The sequence below is a fragment of the Neolamprologus brichardi genome, chromosome 22 (assembly GCF_056152115.1).
Source record: "Neolamprologus brichardi isolate AB-2024 chromosome 22, ASM5615211v1, whole genome shotgun sequence".
In the NCBI taxonomy this organism is placed as follows: Eukaryota; Metazoa; Chordata; class Actinopteri; order Cichliformes; family Cichlidae; genus Neolamprologus; species Neolamprologus brichardi.
In genome coordinates this window covers 17,042,559-17,063,795 of record NC_142124.1, presented here as the reverse complement: position 1 = coordinate 17,063,795, position 21,237 = coordinate 17,042,559, and the positions used below count along the sequence as shown (strand labels likewise).

Below are 21,237 nucleotides of genomic sequence, written 5' to 3'. Positions count from 1 at the left end.
GCAGTATTTTCCTCACTATTAGTATTAAAAATAAAATGATAATGATTTAAAAGCCCGATTTAACTGGCTTTTCTTTAAACTTATTTAACTGTCGCCGCCTGAGACTGGCACCAGAAGCAACACGTTTGCATGTGTCATAGTCTTCTTCGTATTTTACCTGACACTGTATCTGTAAGAAAAATAAAACAACATATATATACATCTCTGATGGACAGAGTCTCCCACCCCATGCATGTAGATGTTGCTGAACTGCAGAGCTCCTTCAGTGACAGACTGCTGCATCCTCGATGCATGAAGGAGCATTTCCGCAGGTCCTTCCTCCCTGCAGCTGTCAGACTGTACAATCTGAACTGCTCCCAACAAACATATTTGTTTACATCAATGCTGTAACTGCAATAAGTTAGTTAATTAACCAATTCGCACTACAACCTGGTTTGCCTCTTACCTGTAATTATTTTTATTTAATTTAATAACTGTACAGTACTCTCTGTTTATAGTAACCATTGTCCTTAATGTAAATATGTAAGAAAAATTGTGTATGTTTCTGTTCCGTGTCCTGTGTACTGTTTGTTTGTATATTTGTCTTTTTGGCTGCTGTTACAACCAAATTTCCCCTTGTGGGACAATTAAAGGATTATTCTATTCTATTATTCTATTCTATTCTATATACGACTACACTATTGCAGATACATATACATTTTACATATACATATACATACTCTTGTTGTACAGTAAAAAACAAACAAACAAAACAGAAACACAAATAATGACGTGTCCTTGTTGCGCAGCTTTGCATTGTTGTTGGGCTAAAACTTGATCCACGTGCTTGCTTCTGTTTACACTGCTGCGTGCTGACGTCACCGCGAACCCCACCCGGCACGGCGGGCTGCCTGGCAACATGAGGCAGAGAACAGGAAGACCCACAGCAGGAAAGTGAACAACCTGCGGACCCTGAGTAGAAATCGACAAGAAACAACACTTTGGACAGACAATGGAGGATGCAGACAAAGGTAATTAAATCATCGACGTGTGCCAGTGTCGTAGTAGATGTTTTAAAACTATTTTTTCCTTAGAGAAAAGTTAGCGGACTAGCTAACTTTGTGCTGTGACTCGAGTTAGTTCGTTGAGAGCATATGCTACCTCTCGCCATACGAATAAAGTGAGTTATTTTGCGACGGACAACAGTTTGAAGAATTTGAAGAAGAAAATAACTTTTTTCAGCAGCACCACTGCAAGAGATTTCTAGAAAAATGACACGGAAGTGCGGTGTCACGCCACAATTTTCATTTTTTTTTACCAGCATGTAAACCACCCATTACTTATTAGGTGGAACCATAAACGCACATTTTCAGTTTTTGTGTGAGTTAAAAACTTTGACAGGCAGTGAAGAAAAGCAGTAAAACACTAGTCAACAACATATTTTGTAACTGACGGCTTAGCCTGTAAGAATGGGTTACACCTGTTTGACAGCGCACTGCTATAACTAGTTCAGACAAGTCACGCTGTGCTCTTATGCTCTTTCAAATGGTTTTTTACACTGGAAAAAAAGTTTTATTTTGAAATGTACGAACTCTTATTCTATGCCAAAGTGGTTGTGAGTTGTGGGTGGCTTGTATGTCCAACTTTTTGTGATTTTACTCATAAACAGCATAATCCATTCTTCTCTGATCTTTGTATTATTTTATTCTACTTCATTTGCACTAAAGTGCTTGTGGAAAGAAGCAAAGCATCTGAGTTTTATTTGTTAATTTAAAATGTCATGTTGGAATTTGCAGCACAAACAACCTTCACCCTCCTCTGGGTTCTCAAAAGTAATTTTCTGATGGTTGAAAGTTGTTTTGTGTTTTGTGTTTTTTTTTTTTTTTTTTCTTCTTCTTCCCTTTTTAATAACGCAGAGAGAGAAAGCCAGAACAAATGTTGCGTATGAACACCAGAATTATTGATGTAACTGGTTCCTGATTGATAATTTGTGCTTCTCCATATCAGAAGAAATGAGGTGTGTTTCTGCATCACTTTCTGTGTTGCTGCCAGTGGACACAATAGAAAAGAATGCTTTACTTGGCTTTAAATGCCACGCTTGTGAAGCCCATTCCTGAATTAGAGTTGCAGGTCCTGAACACATCCTTAAGTAAATGGTATCTTAGTAACTGTTTGATCTGGGTTCTCTTTGCTCATAAAGGTTTCTTGTGGTATGCTTTGGAGGGTTTTCCCTTCCCACATGACATGTTTTTTCACTGTGTGCGTGCAGCGGATGCACCAGTAGATATCTTGTCTTTTAGTGGTTTTATAAGTCATTGTATGTGACCTTAAAAAACACACTTTGAAAAAAGGTGAATGCCAGATTTCTTTTAAGGCTGTGCACACTTGCACTACAGGCTATTGTTCATCAAAATCGCAATAAAACAGGCCTGTACCACAAGTAATCGCAAGAAAGTGAAATTGCATAGTTATCAGATAAAGGGGAAACTCTTTGCCAATCTCTAACTTTACTGCAGCCTTGAGGTGGTGTCTGTTTACCTCTCTAGGCAGCAAAAGTAAATGATCTGCCTCTCGAGATGTAATTTTATCACCTTAAATATCATCATAGGAACTGCTGTGCTCTCTGAATTTATAGTCACACTGCTGTACAGGCAGCCAAGTTTGTTTCAAGGTCAGACTTTTGGTATGGTAGCTGTATTTTACTACCATCTGTACCTGCATCCTCCTCGTGGAAGTTGAGGACGCTCAGTGACAAGTATTTGTTTGCTCCAATACAATAACCTCCCTTTACGTTATTTATTTATTTTATTTATTTTAAGGGAGGGTTTCATAGGTTAGATGCTTCAATCCTTTGTCAGTAATTCAGGTAAAGCATTTGCAAATAACTTGGTGAACAGGTTTTTTGCAGGACCATGGTCGGAGAGTGCTCTGACTGGTGCCTCTCAAAGGAGTCTGCTCTCCCTTGATTGTGTGTCTCTGTGCAGATGACCTTTAGATAACAAACTTGTCTGTTTGTGTCCTCCCTTTTTCTTGCAGTATAATGTTATTTTTTCCATAGTGAATGTTTTTTTCCCACTTAAACTCAGGTTCAGTGAAATTTGTGGTTGACTCAGATGTGCCTTATGATCTTGTCAACCTTGATTTGCCTGAACCTAAATGCCTTCTCACTCAGTCATATTGTTCCAGGTCAATGTCAAGGACTGTAGAAAGTTTTTGTACTCCAGACTAACTTTTATTGTTGTTTTGAATGTTGCCTGTTTCATTGTCTGCATACAGGCTTGTGGCTTGAATCAGTTCAGAAAGGACGTGGTCAGGTTCACCAGCCCGTGTTGTTTTTCAGCTACCCGGTCTAATGAGATTGATCAGGAGCAGAAGCCAACATTTTTTGGCTTTATTAGATTTCTGTGATGCACAACTGTTTGCTTTCAGCTGTCAGAGGAAGTCTCTCACAAACAACATCCCCACCCCAGTAATGCAGATCCGGTCGTTTGAGCTGGAAATACATTCAGCACATCCAAATCATACTTTAAAAGCTGCAAACATTGCATGTGTTTATGTAAAGGTTTGCTATGATTTGTTCAGTCATGCCAACAAATGTCATATTGGGCTACAAGCTGTGTCAGTCTGGCCTGGACCTCCCATTTAGTGAAAACCAGATGTGTGTTTACCAAAACCATTAGTATTTGAAGTCTACTCAGAAATACACCTGTCAGGAGTCATGGCTGTTGTAGATCATTTTAAAAGGACTTTTTGAAGGGTTTGATGTATGTGAGAAGCTGTAGCCTTGAAAGCTGTAACTTTGAATGTTGGTGTCGCCAGGTTTGCACATTTCATTTCAAAGATTAAAGGGAACACCAGCTGTCTATTTGAAAACTTTGTATGTGGACCTGATAGTTGCCTGAAAGAAAACGTTGGGAAATATGGTATAAGATACTTTATGCTGGTCCAAAAAGTCTGAAGTTTGAAAGAATACTCAGGCAAACATGCTTTTAACCTAAATATATACATCACAATGCAATGCATTTAATATTTATCTGAATTGTTTGAAGTTTCAGCAGTAAAATGCAGTGATCAGGCTCTGTTAAACTGAACGAAAAAGAAACTCAAAGGTCATTAAATTCCACTACTTTCAGTACAGCTTTATGGAGAATTTTTCACCGACTTGTGAGATTTGGCCAAGCAGCACTCTCACCTGCCTGGTAGTTTATTTTCCAGTGAAAGACTGCAGACAGAAACTTTGATAAACTATTTAAAAGAAAGTTCAGTGGAGATATAAATTATTACTCCCAATTAACCAAAAGTTCTTTTTTATTTCAGGTTACTTCTGTCCCTGCTTTCATTATCTTTTAATTGGTACCTTACATGACTGTAGAAGGTTTGGCAGACCCTTTGTTCCTGTCCGATACCTGCTGTTTTCATCTAAACTCCATCACTTCAGTTATTTAAGGTTTTGTAACACAATCAGGGAAAAACTTAAACTTTTAGCGTTTATTGGTCATCTTAAGCCCGGCTAAGATGTATAATGACTGCAGAAAGTTTTGGTTTCATTATTTTTTTAATGTGCTGTACTACCGTGCTGCTCTATACACCATGTCCTGTATTTGTAGTGCAAATAGAGTAAGATGGTGAATCTGTTTTGGAAGTAGGCCACACAGCAACAGCTTTCCAATCTGTTGCCATACATTAGACCTTGTATTTGGAGAAACAACCCATTTTTAGTGTTTACCGTTGTTTGAAAGATGAGAGGATTGACACCCTTTTCCAGTTTGAATGGTTCATGTACAGTTGTGTTGTGGGTCGGTTAGCTGTTTCCAGTTGTTTCCAGTTGTGCGCTAACCATCTGTAAGCAGCTGCTTCACATTTAAGCAACAGATCGAGAGGAGATTTTTTTTTTTCCAGCCTGTCAGACTAACTTTAATCAGCTTTCATCTCCATGTTTGTCTTAAGTCGTGTAGCCAAGAGTCTAGATTGAATGCACATGTACAGTATCGGTGTCCATCTGAGGTGTGGCCACTTCCCATCATGCACATCTCATGCTTTGTGGGCCTAGTCAAAGTATCCACAGTTATCCATGTCTCATGATTCCTGTTTAGGCTAATCGTGTGACAGGCTCTGCTTTGAATAGTAAGGTAATTGATCGTGCACTGTTCTTCATTAGCCGCTCTAAAATGGCTGTTTGTTTGTGTTTACGGTCACAGTCGCGGCAGGGGTTGATTTGTGTTTCTGTTTGTCTTATAAATCAAATGGGATGCTTTAATGGCATGAACTTATTCTGTGAAAATGTCTTGACTTTCATCATTTTTAATAATATAGCTATACAAGCGTACTGGTTTGTGTGCACGTGTGTCTGTATGTGTTGTTTTAACAAGTATCACATGGATTAGGGGCTCCACTGATCAGGAGGGCTGCGGAGTTATGTTGAGTTCATCATGTTGGGAGGCCTGTCCAGTCTAGCTGAGAGAGATACTGTTTGCTAAGATATAAAAATGAGTGTGCTGGTTCGATCCGTTTCAGTACAGAAGGATTCTTGTAGAAAAGTATTTGTGCTTGCATCTTAACGAGGACCTCTTGTATTCATATTTACCTCTATATTTGTATTCTGAGACTTCCCAGTTTAAGAAAATATTTTTTTCTGCTAAACTGACCCCGTCATACAGGCTTTCAGCTCATATTCTGCCTGAAACAATCACTTTCGTCTGGCTTCCACAAAGTGAACCACAAAGTCTTTGTGAACACTACTTCCTCTTTTTGGGAGTATGCAAAGTCACAAAAACAAACCTACTGAGGGACGTAATTTCTTATTGTTTATGTTGTGGCTGACTTGTGGGGAATGTCATAAAATGCCAGTTGAGAGGGGAAAATATCTGTTGTCAGGAAATCCCAAAGTTACAGAAGCCAGAGAAATATTACCTGCAGCCGCCAAGTGAATGTGTAATGACTCTCAGCACTGGAGGCTGTTTGTATGCCGGAGTACTTGAAGAAGTGCCAGTAATACTAATCATTTAGACTGTTTTAAGAGAATGTGTTCGTACATTTACTGAGACGTTTATATTGGACTGTTGTTTGCACGTTGAGGCTTGATAGTTTGCCGTGAGCGACTGCAAACGCATTACTTCTGGGTTGACTTTGCTAAATAGAAAAGCTGTGTTGTGGAGCCTGTCTAGTGTAGCTGTAGTGTTATGCTAGTTAGCCTTATATGACCAACAACTTGTTTTACAGACTTGTCATGTGTACTGTAGGGTTTGCTGTTACATTGAAACTCATCATCTCCCTGTCACCATCATTGTAATACCTCTGCTGCCATGATGGGGTTTCTTTGATACTGAGTTACTCTTAGTCACCTGTTTTCCTCAAATGGAAAAAATGAACATGTTCATCACTTTGATGTACAGTTAAGTAGAAAAATAAGTACATCCCATTAAGATTATGTCTTTGAAACATTGCTTACTGTTGAAAATGAGATCAGACCAAAACTATGAGTGCTGTGTTTTTTTTTTATTTGTATTTTTTCTTTTTAAAGTGTGGGATGCTATCAGACCAAGAGCTTTAGAAAAAAAAATCTGGATTTGTTTTAGTCTGATGAGGATTTAAAAAGGATCTCCAAATTGTTTGAAAGTGGAAAATGTGTCACTACTGCTGGTGCAGATTTCAACCGTTTTCCTATCTGCCCAACCAAACAGCAGACCAACCAAAAAACATCACCACAGTGTCTGCAGGTAGCTCAAAGTGCGTTCATCTACAGTGAGAACGAGAGGGCAAACATTCACATGGGAGGCTTTCCCACAAACCAGCCTTTGATTCTAAGAAGGCAGAATTTGAGTTTCCTTGTGAACATGCAGGAAACAGATCAGGCCTGTGGATTAAAAGGCGCAGAAGAGCCTCGTATCTTACAGTAAGGTTGGTGGTGCAAAATGTTAATTGCTTTGCTGCCTCAGAAACTGAGCAACTTGATGAGTTCGGTCTAATATCAAAGACTTTTTTTTTTTTTCCAATATGAGTTTTCTTGCTGTGTTTAACCTTATCCACAGGTACTGATTTAAAGAGACTCAAATGTTGGGTTGTACAAAATATGTAGGAGGAAAAAATGTCAACTTTTTTTTTTTACTCCAGTTAATCGTGGAATTTGTCCCCTAGTGTTTCAATACTTTCAGGAGAGCACCGCTCCTTCTCTCTAAATGTAAGGCATTTCCTGGAGAGGATCAAGCAGACATGCACGTCTGGCTTTCTGCACAGAAGAATGGTGGCTGCACAGGCCTGAAGGGAGCTCGTGATTTATGTACATAGTTTTAAAATTCTCCCTGTGAATATTTCTGTACTAATGTGCTAATTTTCCCCGCAGCGATACCTTTGCAGAGTTTAAATCTTCACCACTTCAATTTTAATGCTGCTCGATACCGGTGCTGCAGCACATCTTTCCAATGTTATCGAGTAATTTTAGGGCAATTTTACATCCGTGGTTGAGTCTGCTGCGATTACTTATTATACATCAGGGAAGAAATAAAAAATCGTAAATCTACTGAAGCGTTTTGGGCTTTCCCCAAAGGAAAATCACCAGGGTAGTAATTGAAATATATTTGAATGCATTTCTTTAAAGAGGGGGTTGATATAACCCTTTCTGTTTTCCCTCTGATTGCCTGGGTAGCCCCTCCCCCTGCAAATTGCACATTTGCTTAAATATAAAATACATTTTTGATTATTAAATGTCCAGAGCTAACAGGAAAGTCTTCGTCTGACACGTCTGTTAACTAAAGGTAAATTACTAGGTGGGTAACTGAGCCGATAACCACCAGACCTCAGTTTCAAACCAGTAAAAACTCAGTATATGATCTTGCTTTGAGGCGGCTTCACTCTGCTTCACTAGCCGATGTTTGTTTTGTACCTCCTTCCACAATGCTCTCGAGCTCTTTCAGGGATTCTGTCCGTTCACCGTCATAAAACTTGTGCTGCTTTTCTTTTTCAACGCAACCTTGAAAGCTTCAGTGTCTAATATGTTGCCATCTACGCTGCTTTTTGCACATTTGATTGAAATGTGACAAGGATTACACTTATGTTTTCCTCTCTTTGTGCAGCCTAAATACCTGCTTTATGTCACGGCTCTGTGCCGTGTCGTAACGCAAAAGAAAAAGTCTGCTTTCAGGCGAGGAAAAACTCGATTAAAAGAGTTTGTTTTCATGTGATGAAGGTCTTGCATTACAGGAGCTTTCTAGTTCAGAGAATGCCATTGTGGCAAGCAGTTTGTGTGAGTACACAATCTAGCACTTGTTCCCTCTACCACTTCGCGTAGCCTCTGGCACCCTCTCTTCTCCTTTCTAGCTGACTAGCATTACCGCTGCTTCAAGCTGGACTGTCCACTCTGGATTAGAGCTTTGCTGTAATCTGGGACACTGCAGATTATGCTTTTCATCTAATGCGCCCCTACACAATCACATCACGTGACCGGCCCACACAAATGGGGTCGCTCTCATGTCCTCCTCGATTGACAGGCTGGGAAGCGAGGGAGGGCGGGAACAGCGGTGGAACCCGAGAGTATTGGAACAGGAGTACCGTGCGGTATCGCAACAGCAGCTAGGCACACAAAAATGACAGCGATGGCGCTCACGGTCTGCAGGATGGACTAAGAACTGACCTTTGGGATTATAGTGGAGAGGAAGTGGGAGGGTGTGTTTTTTGTGTGTCTGTGTGTGTGAGCCGGCTACAACAGCTGCTTGAGGGGACAGGTAACTTATTAACAGCAAGACAGGAACAAAGGGCTCACTACACCTTGGCCCAAAACAGAAACCGATATTTAGAAATTGGCATCACTGTAGTCACTCTCACCTTGTGACTACCTGAGGGCCGATACAAAACCTCCTTCCTTGTGCATGCACACACTCGGACACTCGAGTGTGTCTCCGCATGTCTAGTAAAGAAGGAAACGGACACAAGCAGCACGCGCCTGGGTCACATGCAAACAATCAGCAATAAGCACTCGGCTGGCTCTGCTTAGGTAGTGCTGGTAAAAAGGAGGTGGTAGTCGCTCCGGCCGGCGACACGCTGAAAGCTGTAAAGAATAAAGCATGGACCCTCTGGAGGAATACTGCTCTCCGTTTGACTTTGAACAAGGAGTCAACACCAGCTATCTCTACCTCTCCCCAGCCTTAAGCGACACACCGCCCAGCTCGCCAGCTGTCAAAACCAGAGGTAATCACAAGGAGAGAAGGGAGAGGCCGAGTGAAGGGTGTGTGTTTTTCGTGTGTGCCTGCTGGATAAAAAGACAAAACATGGGTTTGGTTCATTGAACAGGAAGAATTTGGGGTGGGGGCACAAACTGGAGGGGGAGGGAACAAATGATGATTGTTGGCGATGCGTATGACAGCATTCTCTCAATTTAGATGTTTCTAGATCTCAGTGTCGATTTCAGACCATCATAACTCTTTAAACTTCAGTCATAATTATGCTGCTGTACCACACGGCGCGCCGTGCCCTCACTGCTCTCCGTGTTTTCCTTCTTTTTCCCGGAAATGTAGAAAATAAGGATGCAATGACTGTAAAACTGTCCGTTTTTCTGTTTTGGGGAAAAAGAGAAGTATTCGCTGCAGTAGTTTAAAGTTATTCAGCTCTTTATCACGCTGTCTTTGAACATTTATCCAATTGAGTTAGATATAAATAGAAAAAGACAGAACAAGACGGACACAGAGTGAGGTACACAGGACACTTTGTACCATAAGTTATTGGGTGACATTTTTTGCAATGTCCAGTACAGACTGTCCATATCAAGTTGTGCTTTGATTTTGTCTCATTTTTACAATTAAGCCTTTCCAACGAGTTCTCACAGGCAGCAGTGTTCATCATCTGTTCCCCAACCATCATTCCTCCCATTATTACAGACTCATTCAGCTGCGGTAGGGACCTCCTGTTGTCATGGTACCTGGGTCTGTGAGCCAGGATTTCAAGTTTTGTGTGAATTCATTATTCTTTCCTTTGCGTCATGAAGATGATTAAGAGTTTTAGTTTTGTACGGTTTAGTCTTGAGTTTGGTTCTTTCTAGAGTCTCTGAGTCTGATATTAATTTCCTTTCATGTCTCGTCCCTGTGTTCTGTCCTCGGTGTCTCCTGTGGATGTCAGTCTTGTTGTCATGTCCCGTTGGTCATAGTCTGCGTCTCTATGTTCTGTCTTTAGCGTTTCCTTAGGTTCCCCTGCCTGTCTTATGTCTTCCTCTCCCTCTCTCCATGTCTTAGTCATGTCTCTGTGTTCTGTCTCCTGTACCTGTTTCCATGTTCTTTGTCTCCCCACTCTGCCACGTGCTTCCGTGTCCGTTTACCTCCTGTCCTACTGTCAAGCTTTCATGTCCTCGTCTGGGTCGCTATGTGTATGTCACTTCCTGTTTTATTTTGACGGTGCCTCGTCTCATGTGTGTTATGCTCAGTTTTGCTTCTCCTGTTCTGTTACTCAGATTTGTTCCAGCTGTGTTTCCACCTGTTGCCCTTCCCCTCGTTGTCCTGTGAATTAAATTCCTCATCTTCCTCTGTTCCTTGTCACGACATCATCAGCTCCCTAGCTGTGTGCGTGCTCCATGTGTCTTACTGTTCTCAGGTCCTCGTAGTTTCTGTTCATGCTGAGGTTTTTATGCCTCAAGTTCTTTAACGCTAGCACTGTTGAAAGTTGCAAATAACACAGAATGGGTTTAGTGCCTCGACGCAGCTGGATGCTTCTTTTAATACAAGCTCTAATTCTAAGTATTTCCTTAAGAGGAGAGTTTTGATTGTAGGTATCCGGATCGCTGACTGTCACATTTCCTGTCGTGTTCGCTTGCGTGTTTGTTTACATAATAAGGTGGCCAATATTTTAGGCACCACGATGTCAGAAAAAACCGCACGTATCAGTCAAGTTGCCGCTTTTATATTAAATGTCATCATTTTACCCTGCTGAGCATTTATGCTAAATTTCCTTCTAATTGGTTATGGTTGACAGTGTGCTCGGTGACCTTTAACCTTTGACTAACAGTATTAATTCACTCTTGAGTCCAATTAAACCTCTGTGCAAAATTGATGAAATTTCCATGAGGCGTTTGAGGTAGGTCGTATTTATGAGAATAAGTTTGACAGAGAGAGAGAGAGATGGAAAATCTTAAAGGATGTTCCTCGTCATGTTTGGAGCTGTTTGTGTGCAGACACACACACAAAAGTGTGCAAGGATTGAGTTTGATATAACTCAAATGAGACAATAGAGCCCATTAAGGTGAACAAATAGCTTCCTATGCACACTGTCATTCTTATCTTATTCTTTCGTAACATTCTGGTTGTGTAATACAACTTTATTGATTCCCATGTTTATTGGTGTGTCGTCTGGCCCTTTATGAAAGCTGCATTAGCGTGGTTACCGCTATTCGATGACTAGGCGACATCGCTGCTTTCCTTTTGGGTCGTTATCACAGGAAAAGAGGGACAATCAAAAAGCTCGTGGTCTTTATTTAAGTGCACGTCTTCGTCGTTGCTACAGTACTGACAGACACACAGTTGGGTGCTCATAGGGCAGGATTGTTAAGAGGAAATGAGCTCAAACCATAGAGGTTGGGCAGGGATGTGGGTGAGTATGCAGTTTGATGTCGCAAGCCAAACTTCTGCCTACACTCGCATATAAACTTCTCTATTTGTTTCTCTCTCTGACTCTCCCTTTGTTTCTTTTTTTCCTCTCATGCTCTTAGCACCTACTGATGGAAACACACCTACAAGACATTTACAGAGGTGCCCAGAATTTTACATAACCCGATGTGCTTGAAGAAAATGAGTTCCTGAGCAGCATATTGTAGGTTATCAAAACATTATGTGTACTAAAATTTAAAAAAAGGGTGGTGTATTATTTTTTTCTTTATCTGGCTGAAGCACAGCCGTTATAACAGGAAGTGTCTATTGCAAAATTGTGATGTTGTAGTACGCAGGTTTGTCTGCATATATGGTGTCAGTGCTGTATCACTAGTAGGAAGAAGAGGGGGGTAAATTCAAAAGAGAGTGGAAAAGAGCTTAAGGGCAGATGAAGTGAAACACCCCACAGGAACAGAGGGGGTGATTTCAGGACTGAGATCTAAATGAGAATTTCCTCTGTGCTTCTTTTTGCCTGATTACCATAATGCCCATCTCCGTTTCCTCGTCGAAACGATTTGCCTCGGATTTTCACTTCTCTCGCCAAAGCGTGTTTTGACATATAAATATTTGCACTTGTGAGGTGTCCAATCCGCTCGCCTTGTCCCCTGGCGTTAATTAAATGTAAAAGGAGAAGCAATTAATGGCACGGCTCCCTCAGCTCGTGATAATAATGTGTGTTTTGAAGGCAGAGGAACGTTATTTCATTAACGGCTCTCCAGACGGCGTGAGGCAATCCCGCTGTCTTTGTGGGAGTGTGCACTGCTAGATTTATGTGATTTTTTTTTTTTTTTTTTCCTTCTCTTTTTTCTGTCTCCATCTCACGTTTTCACAGTGGTCTGCATCGAAAGAGAGAAAGGGAGTCCTCAGTATTTGGAATGAAGTGGGAGGAGGAGGCTGGAGATGAAGATGTATTTCAAGTACCATTCCTTTTGGCGAGATTGCGCGTTTCACCGCAGCCTCCGTGTGGAAACAAAATGTATCACCAGCTAAAATTATGTTGTGCGTTTTGCTGTTTATGCCAAATCCTGACCCCAGCTGGCTGACAGCTCAGTCACTGAGAGGAACATTTCCTATATTCAGGCAGTGAACAGGTCAAACTAAAACAATTGGCTGCTGGCTGCTTACGTGACCACCTTCAAATGCACTTTTTCTTTTTAAATCCTAAATAATAATAAGCAGCTGCAAATACACAGAAGCTGCACCTGATGTCTTCATTTCACTCTTGCACTATTACATATATTTCACTGTTATTACATAATTATTACAACCCCAGTCTGCTGAGAAAATTGCACATGGCCAAATTCTCTTACTCGTTAGGTTGAGCCAACGCTTTAATGAAACTTACACTCTTCTCTGTTTTGTGTGATGGTTCTGCCTCCACGCTGAGGTAACAACACTGTATGTTTATGAAGTTCACTCCAGCAGTTCCTTTTTCTTGTATTCTTCCCCTCACACTGAGTTATTCAGCTCTGGGGTTTCCCCTTTTTCCTTTTTTTTCTTCATACTCTCCTATTTTGGGTTTTGTGTCTATACTTTAACTTCCTTGAAATAATTTGACTAGATACCAAAAAAAAATAATGACCTCAGGGAGAGATTTTTGTTTCCCCTATTCCAGCTCACTTCTGGCCCAGAACATCCTTATTGGGTGTCGTACTTTTGTTTCACAGATCCCAACAACTCCTCCTCTCACACTGTCTGAGCCGAGGATGTCTCTATCTAGAAAGTCCTTTGTATTATTGATGCGCTCTTGTTCCTGCTGAGCACAGCTCTGTCAGAGTCATCAACATCCAAGACAAGCTTGTACTCTATATGCCGTGTGTGTGTGAGGGAGATGGTATAGCTGGTCTGTGCAGGAAGAATTGTGGAAAGCTTCACTCCTTAATCTCTGTCACATGTTAAATCACCAGACATGTCTGTGCATCTTTAAAAAGAGATCACTTTATTAAATTTTGCACTTCTTGCTGAGTAAAAAACATTGTTTTCTTTTCTTTCTTTCTTTCTTTCTTTTCTTTTTTTTACCTCCCAGGTTCCCAGGGCCATCCGGACTCTGTCCCAGAGGTTGGAGAGGATGCAGTGACGTCTGTTGGCGCTGCGTCCTCAACAACACCCGACTTGACAGAGGAAGAGCGTCAGGAGCTGCAGGAGGAGCTGGCTAAGGTCAGGAGGGGTCAAAGATTTAATAGAAGAGATGTTGGTCTGAGTGAGATAAACATTCACGCTCCCAGTTTGGGATAATCAGTTAACCTGACATGATGGACTGTGGGAGGAAGCCAGAGTACCCAGAGAGAGCCCACGCATGGGGGAACATGCCATGCTCTTTAACCACTGAGAAGCTAAGTTCAGGCCTTTTCACTTAAAAAACGGTTCACAGCTATTTAAAACAGCTGAATGTTGTTGCTCCAGGACCAGACCTGGTGGCGCGTGTACTAACGGCTCGGTCCTCTCTGCAGCTGCCTGGGTTCGATTCAGCCTCAGGGCCTTTGCTGCTGCCTGTCACCCGCCCTCTCTGGCTCCATGCTGTCCTGTCCGCCTCTAACAGATAAAGGCTAAAAGGCTCAAAAAATAATTTTTTTTAACGACTTATTTGGAGAACAGTCATTCTGTTCAGTTGATTTAAAGTATTTTGATGAAACGGCTCATTTGTCGAGGAATGTATTTACTGCAGATTTAATGAGATAATTTGTATTTGTAACAGCAGAACGGTGGTGTTTGTGGGGACTGGCTCCAAATAAATTGGAAATGTCGTTACGGTCATGCGGTTAAACAATGGTGGAGTTTTATGACCTGGAAAAAATGTGTTTTGAATTTGGGTCTTTTTATAATGGCAAATACTGGATGAGCCAGACTTTACATGTTGGGGTACAGATTTATATGTAGAATCAAATATGACGTCTGTGTGAGCGCGCGCACGTGTGTGTGTGTGTGTAGGTCGAAGATGAGATCCAGACTCTGTCCCAGGTGCTGGCATCCAAAGACAAGCAGCTGACTGAAATTAAGAGGAAGCTGGGCATCACTCCTCTTAATGAGCTGAAACAGAACATCACCAAAACTTGGCAGGAGGTCACTGCCTCCACTGCGTAAGTACTGAGCTGCGCGCTTTTCACGATGCCTTCATGTCAGCCGACTGAAAGCGTTTGCTAAAGACTTTTTGTAGTATTTTTGTCCTTTTCCCGTCCTGATCGAGAGCTTTCTTATGCATCAACCCTGCACGTTTTCTCTAATTGCTCTGAAAATACGGATAACTGTCAGCGCTGTGGAGAAAACGCTCTTTTTGCGCTGAACGAGGAGAAAGCTGTCAGTGCTCCTGACAGGCTGCCCGTGACCTGTTTGAAATTGTTCGGTGGGATTCACATTGAAGGAAATGAGCAGCATTCTGATGCTCTCCGGCTTTTCTTTAAAATGAAAAAGACACTGAAGTTTACTTCTGACCTTGACGTGTCTCTTCAGGCTTTGATCCTTCAGTCTCTTTTCATCACACTCATATCCTTTTTTTTTTTTTTTTTTTTTTGGCCGCCCATCACTCCTCTTTCTCTCTCTCTCTGTTTCAGCTATAGGAGGACTTCTGAAACTCTGTCTCAGGCGAGTCTGAAGGCTACAGCAGCTTTCACAAATATGGGCTCAGCCATCACCCGGAAGCTCGAGGATGTCAGGTGAGTCAGACGGGGAGATGTCAGCGAATCATATTTTGTAATCCTTTGAAAAGCCACAGTAAAAATGGTTCCGCTGTGCTGCACCTGTCCATCATATCACATGTGATAGAAATGTGTTCCTGTAGCGGTTAGAAGGCCTGAGCTCCTCTTTTCCTTCTGTCCTTCCTCAGCGTTTTAGAGACCACACTCCTGTCTTTCTTTACTAACCACTAACAAAACTCATTTTAACAAGATTCAGAGTCAGGACATGTTTTTAAGGTGACAACTTTAAAACTGGGGACAGTGTGAGACAGCTCGCCTGCTTCCGTTCATAACGCACCCGCAGGCCCACATGAAACACATCTTTGTTTAAAGCATAAGCAGTGGCTTCCATATCTCCTGTATATCCATATTCTGCCTTTGTTTGTGTTAAACAAATGAGAAACGTGCGATAATCAGCATGGAAACAGCAGAAGTGGGAGTAACTTACAGCATTGCTTGGCTTTTGCAGGTCACACTATACGTCTAATAAAGTTAGGTAAGACTGCTCACTTATTTAAGGCCAGTTAAAGGAGAAATAAATCTTATTTTTTCTTTTCATACCATCTTTGTGAAATGTGTTTGAATGTGGGACTGCAGGGGTCGTTCTTCTGATCGATTTCAATTTGCATGAATGACTTGGACATTTTCCTGCATGTTGTTGTTTTTTTTTTTTTTTTTTTTTTTTTTTTTTTTAAATCAAATTCTGCAGAATGAACTGTAATCAGGGGTGTTTTTATGCACTAATGTGTTTTATTTAAATCTAATTAGCCTGTTGCACCACTTTGACCAGCTTCTTATTAAAGGGCATATGTCCTGGTGGGTTAGGTGTCAAACTGTGCGTTCAGAGCACCAAACGCAGCACTTCCTGTGAATTATTCCTGATTAAACCCGACTTAAAAAAAAAAAAATCAACAGCAGATTGTTGCATTTGAGATGTATCTCTTGTTGATCCTCCTTCTCGTGTCTTAGTGTGTCTCCCCTCCCCTGTCATCCTTCTCTCTGGATTACTGAGCCGCAAACAAGATCATTAGTCCTCTCAAAGCTGCAGTGTGCTGAGAAGAGCAGCCTTAAAGCCTCGGGGCTGGTTGCCATGGGGGGGTGAGGGCTACTGAGGGCCTGACAGGGGTCAGAAGGGTGTGTGTGTGTGTGTGTGCATGTGTTGTCCTTTTGTGTGTGCGTGCGTTTGATGACATGATACTCACCCATAACTCACAGGATTAACACGTACCCGCTGTGTTAATACACAATCAATCTTAATTGGATAAAGTGGGATTTATAGGATTTATGCACTCGGTAGAATAAATGAGGGTTTGTGCTGTATGTTGTGCTCTCTCGCTCTGTGCACGCCCTGCTGCCGCTGTGCTAAGATGACCACTAACACTTCCTTCTTTTCTCCTCAATAACGCTGTCGGATAGCGTAAAGTCATTGCAGCACTCAGCTAGCATGCCCGTCATGAGGTAAGAGAACCCGAACCAGTTTGTGTGAATGTTGGAGGCTGCTCAGTGTCTGTGGGCGGCAGTAGACAGACAGAAGAGCATGTTTCCTGTTAAATAAAATAAGACCTGACAGCGTACCCTAATAATACCGAGAGACCGCTGGTGAAAGCCACTTTATCTGCTATCAGTGAAGCTGCAGCTTTAATAATCTCCCTCCGCCAGGCCGCTGCTGTTTCGTCAGGCTCAGAGGTTTAACAGAAATCTAAAAAAAAAGAAGAAGAAAATATGAAGATGCAGGGAAACGCCCACCTGCACAAACTGCTCGCCTGGTTTTTGTTTTTCTGCACTTGGAAAGAAAGTTCTGCCCTAAATATGGCTCTACTGTCACAAAACCTGGACGCACACACGTAACCAGGTTTTGAAAGAACTTTATATTTACAGACCAAATAAGAAATAATCAAAAATTTCTCCCGGTGAATCCGAAAGTTCAGCTCGAGAGCGCACGCACACGAGAGGCTTTTCGGAAGACTGTCCTCTCGCCCTCTTCGCTCTGTATTCCCTTTGTGTGTTTGCATGAAAAACAAGCCCTCTTAGCACTTTCTCAGCTGAACAGAGAAGAATGGGGTCACTTTAGAAAATCCCGCATTGTGTGTATCGAGTATCAGATAACATGACCTTTAAAGGCGGTGCTTGCAGTGGGTGTCCTGCTCTATTTTCCTTTTGAAAGGAAGACGTGTCTGCATCTCGTCTGGGTGTGATTATGTGTGATAACTTCAGTCATTTTTTTTTTCTTCTCTCCTCTCTGTCTTCTGTCTTTTTCCTTTCATAGAAACGCACCAACCTTCAGGTCGTTTGAGGAGAAAGTAGAGACTCTGAAGGTAACGGCTGGATAAAGGACCTTGATGCCGTCTGCAGACGTGCCTGTGTGGATGTAGAATGGCTAGGAGTCAGAAACGCACCATTATTCTGTGCACAAACTGTATTCCACTGCATTTTGGCGTCACGCCGCAGTAATGAGGTCGCGTTCAGTTCGTCTTCTTTTCAGTGTCCGTGAAAAGAGGACTTCGGCTCTTAAATAACTTTTTAATCAAGATTTAAAGTGGGCCTTTGTGGCTTCTGAGAGCACACGGTGTCCTTGGTTTCTTAGTTAGATCCAGCTGTCGCTCCACATGTCTGGTTTAAATAATAAAAATTAGATAGTGGATGTCAAAATGCTCAATTCGAGGCCTTAAAAAACAGTGGGTGATGTCAGATGCCCTCCCTGAATCAGTCCTGCCACTTATCCAGGCTTGGGACCAGCACTAGGGGTACAGGAGCTTTATGAACCCTCCTTTAGCAATAAAGGCTTTCAGTGTCCTTCATATCCTTAGTAGTGGAAGCTATGACATTATTTGACTCATTCAGGTCACAAAAATGTTGTGCAATAAGTTCCCAGAGTTATTTAAGGGTCATGTAACACTCTCACTGTTTTCAGCCTGGTTGCGTGTGACTGAATGTCGATGTATCTCCTACCGCATGGCAGGAGTTCGATGAGACGGTGTGCAGGGTGGGTTGGGTATCTGGTGACGTTAGTGGTCCTGTTTATGTAGCGGGCCTAGAAGATGTCACTGACTGCAGGTAGCTGGATCCCAATGATCTTATCATCCCAATTAGTGACCCACTGTGCACTGGTCTAAGTTAGTGGTGAGAAAAACACATTTCTGTGCTCTGGATGAGTCAGAAAATATCACATCTTCCACTACAAAGGATATGAAGCACAGCTTCTGTGCACACTCACATAAAATGATCCCCCTGAGTGCCCCCTACGGAAATCTGAGAGGTTGTCAGATGGTGATCATAAAATGATGGTTAAAAATATGCAGGGATTATAAAAATATAGCAGTAAAATGCAACATATTGCATTAAATGTGATGAGTTTAATGCTGCAGAAAATCTTTGATCTTGGGATTTAGCGTGCAGTTGAGTTAATTATCTTAAAGCTGAGCGCGCTCTCAGTGCTGCTTTTTTAAAGGTGATGGCTTCACTTAAATATTCCTTTATTTAAACATTAAATGTTGCCACAGCCTAATAAACGAGGCCTGATCAAAGTCAGCGGATCAAAGTGAGATTCATTTCACTGGTTGTACAGATGCTGGTGTGTGCTCTCTGTTCTAGTAGCTGTAATTCCAGCAGAGTAAAACCAACGTTGTTTTCTTTCCTCCTGCCTCAGACCAAGATGACCCCATCACCATCCACCAGTGAGACCGGCATCCAGGACGGCGGTGATTCTCCAACCGCCGAGGCTTCGCTCAATCAGCCAGACAACTCGCCCTCCCAGGAGGAGCCGATGCACTGAGAGGGCCTAACCACTCTTGAGCCCTCCCCAGCCCCTCCTCGCTCTCTCTGTCGACCCTCTAACCCCCCGGGCCATCTACACTCTCCCCCTAAACGCTGCGTGCCAGTTTCCCTTTATTGGAAACCAGTGACTCCCTCCCCCCCACACTCCCAGCCTTCCTTGTGATCTAATTGTCTGATCTTTTCTCATGACACGTGCTCTCACTTGTTAACCACCGCGGAAAGTGAAAGCATGGGATGGGTGCAGGCATGTGGTCTTTTGCTGTGTATCTTCGAGTCTCTTCAGGCTCACTGTGGGAGAAATCCTCCCTGCTGTGCCACTTTTCCTCTTCCCCTTCATCTTCTCCCTCTCGCACTCCTCATGCCTCTGCCTAACCTGCCAAACATGCTCCAATTTATTATTTTTTTCTGTAGAAATGTAACAATTTTTGTGGGTTTTTTTATTTTTTTTATTTTCTGGCAAGTAGAAAATTGCACAAAAAGTTTTCACTCGTTTATGAAGGATTTACACATTGGTATGTGAACCAGGCAGTTGTAGGCTCCTAGCTTCTGCATGGCCCTGTGCTATGTGTTAGTTGTTGTTATTATTAGAAGCACTCATTTGCTCTGCTTCCATTTTGGGGTCTTTTTAAGTTTACCTTGTTTTGGGCTTTTTTTTTTTTTTTCCTTTAATTTTTCTTACAGCGCGATTGCAAAGTAATTTAACACTGCGTTCAAAGAACAAAATGTAAAAATGTATGCCTTTCAGTGTCATAGGGGTGTGACACCTGGTGCGAGTGCTGTGGGTTAAATTAGTCAGTTTTTCACAAGTGCAAACACCGACTCGAAAATAGGAATTTCAGAGCACAGGATGGGGGTGAAACACACACACATACGAAAAAAATCCCCCCCCCCCCCCCCCCTCCTTTCTTTGTCTTTGTGATGATGTTGTCAGAGAACGATCCACGCTCAGATAGTTACAGGAAAACTGCCAAGATCAGCGGAACAGAGATAGAGCAAACACAGCGTCAAGGTTCAGCCTTGACCTGAGGTGAAAGAGGGAAAAAAAAGAGCCAGAGTCAATATTTAAACACTTCATTGTTCCTGCGTGGGAGGTAACACCTAAACCTCCCCGCGCTGTCCGTGATAAAACGCCTAGCAAGAGGATACTTCACTGATATGAAATCATATTGTAACAGAGAAGGTTTCCCTCCCTATTTTGAATATGCGCACTAAGCTTAACAGGCTTTTTCCTGCTTTTTGGGGGGAAGTTGCATGAATAATTGAAATTCTGATTCTGGTGGTAGAGTTTTGGCAGACTGCACAGGTACATACAGTATTGGGTAAAACAAATAAAGGCTGCTTTCAGAGATCAATCACCATTTCTGAGTGTTGAAGGTAAACTTAGTGGTGCATCTTCAGTGACCACTGTTTTCAGTTCGCTATTGATCCTGCACATCCTAGAAACTATTGAACTACTGAACAATGAATGAATCGAGTTGCGTGCTACCCACGGGTGACGATGGAGGCTCAATGAACCTCGAAGGGCGAACAGAGCCAGTGTGGAGTCAGCCAGGGCTTCCTCTGAGACGTGAGCGTAACTAAACTACTGATTTGTAACCCTTCCCCTCTTCTGGATGCACGACCGACCTTGTGCAAGTCTTCTCCTGCTGGTGGTCCAATCGTGCGTGTGATTCAGCTCGCCCTTCGCCATTAACGTCGCCATGCAGACCAAGGGTCGGGAACACTCCTTTCCACCAAATTTGTTGCAGCCTTTTATCTGAGGCGTTTTTATTTGGAGTCATTTATTCAACACACACACACTTTTGTTCATGAATGGAACCATGGAGACAAGAAATGCACTCTAATTAAAAGACTTTTGAAGTAACCTGACTCGGTGCTCATTGACTTTACGTGGGAGGAGTGGGGAGTCACTCAGGCAACGTTGCTTACCCTACTGTGTTTATTCATTAGTTTCTATGACGTCATTTTACATTAAATACACAAATATTATAAAGGTGCAATACCTCAACTGAACACAAGAGGGCAGCCAAGATCAGAAGCTCTGCTTGTGGCGCGTTTACATCTCAGTCCGACCCAGACAGCCTGGAGCCTGCTGCTGAACTGACTCACAGTCATTACTGATGCCTGTCACGGTGAGGGGAGATGTAGGAGAAGTGAGGAAGTCAGAGGAGACGACAGGCCTAAAATGTTTG

The 21,237-nt window shown here is 42.3% G+C and overlaps 1 protein-coding gene across 2 annotated transcripts; it reads left to right on the top strand.

Moving 5' to 3' along the window:
* The first annotated feature begins 876 nt into the window (after positions 1–876).
* On the top strand, positions 877–20,909 carry tpd52 (tumor protein D52). Of its 2 annotated transcripts, XM_006787863.3 has the most exons (7): positions 877–1,010; positions 13,627–13,757; positions 14,529–14,677; positions 15,149–15,250; positions 16,688–16,729; positions 17,538–17,586; positions 18,918–20,909. In XM_006787863.3, exons 1-7 carry the CDS (start codon positions 992–994, stop codon positions 19,041–19,043), a joined length of 618 nt encoding a protein of 205 aa, XP_006787926.1. In that variant the 5' UTR covers positions 877–991; the 3' UTR covers positions 19,044–20,909. The 2 variants fall into 2 exon arrangements, with proteins under 2 accessions (XP_006787926.1, XP_006787927.1); XM_006787864.3 differs by lacking the exon at positions 16,688–16,729.
* Positions 20,910–21,237: the final 328 nt, after the last annotated feature.

Excerpts from the sequence above, each read along its gene's own strand:
- tpd52 (XM_006787863.3), top strand. Across the intron at positions 16,730-17,537 it reads GCTAGCATGCCCGTCATGAG|AAACGCACCAACCTTCAGGT; the intron begins GTAAGAGAACCC and ends TTCCTTTCATAG. Across the intron at positions 17,587-18,917 it reads AGAAAGTAGAGACTCTGAAG|ACCAAGATGACCCCATCACC; the intron begins GTAACGGCTGGA and ends CTCCTGCCTCAG.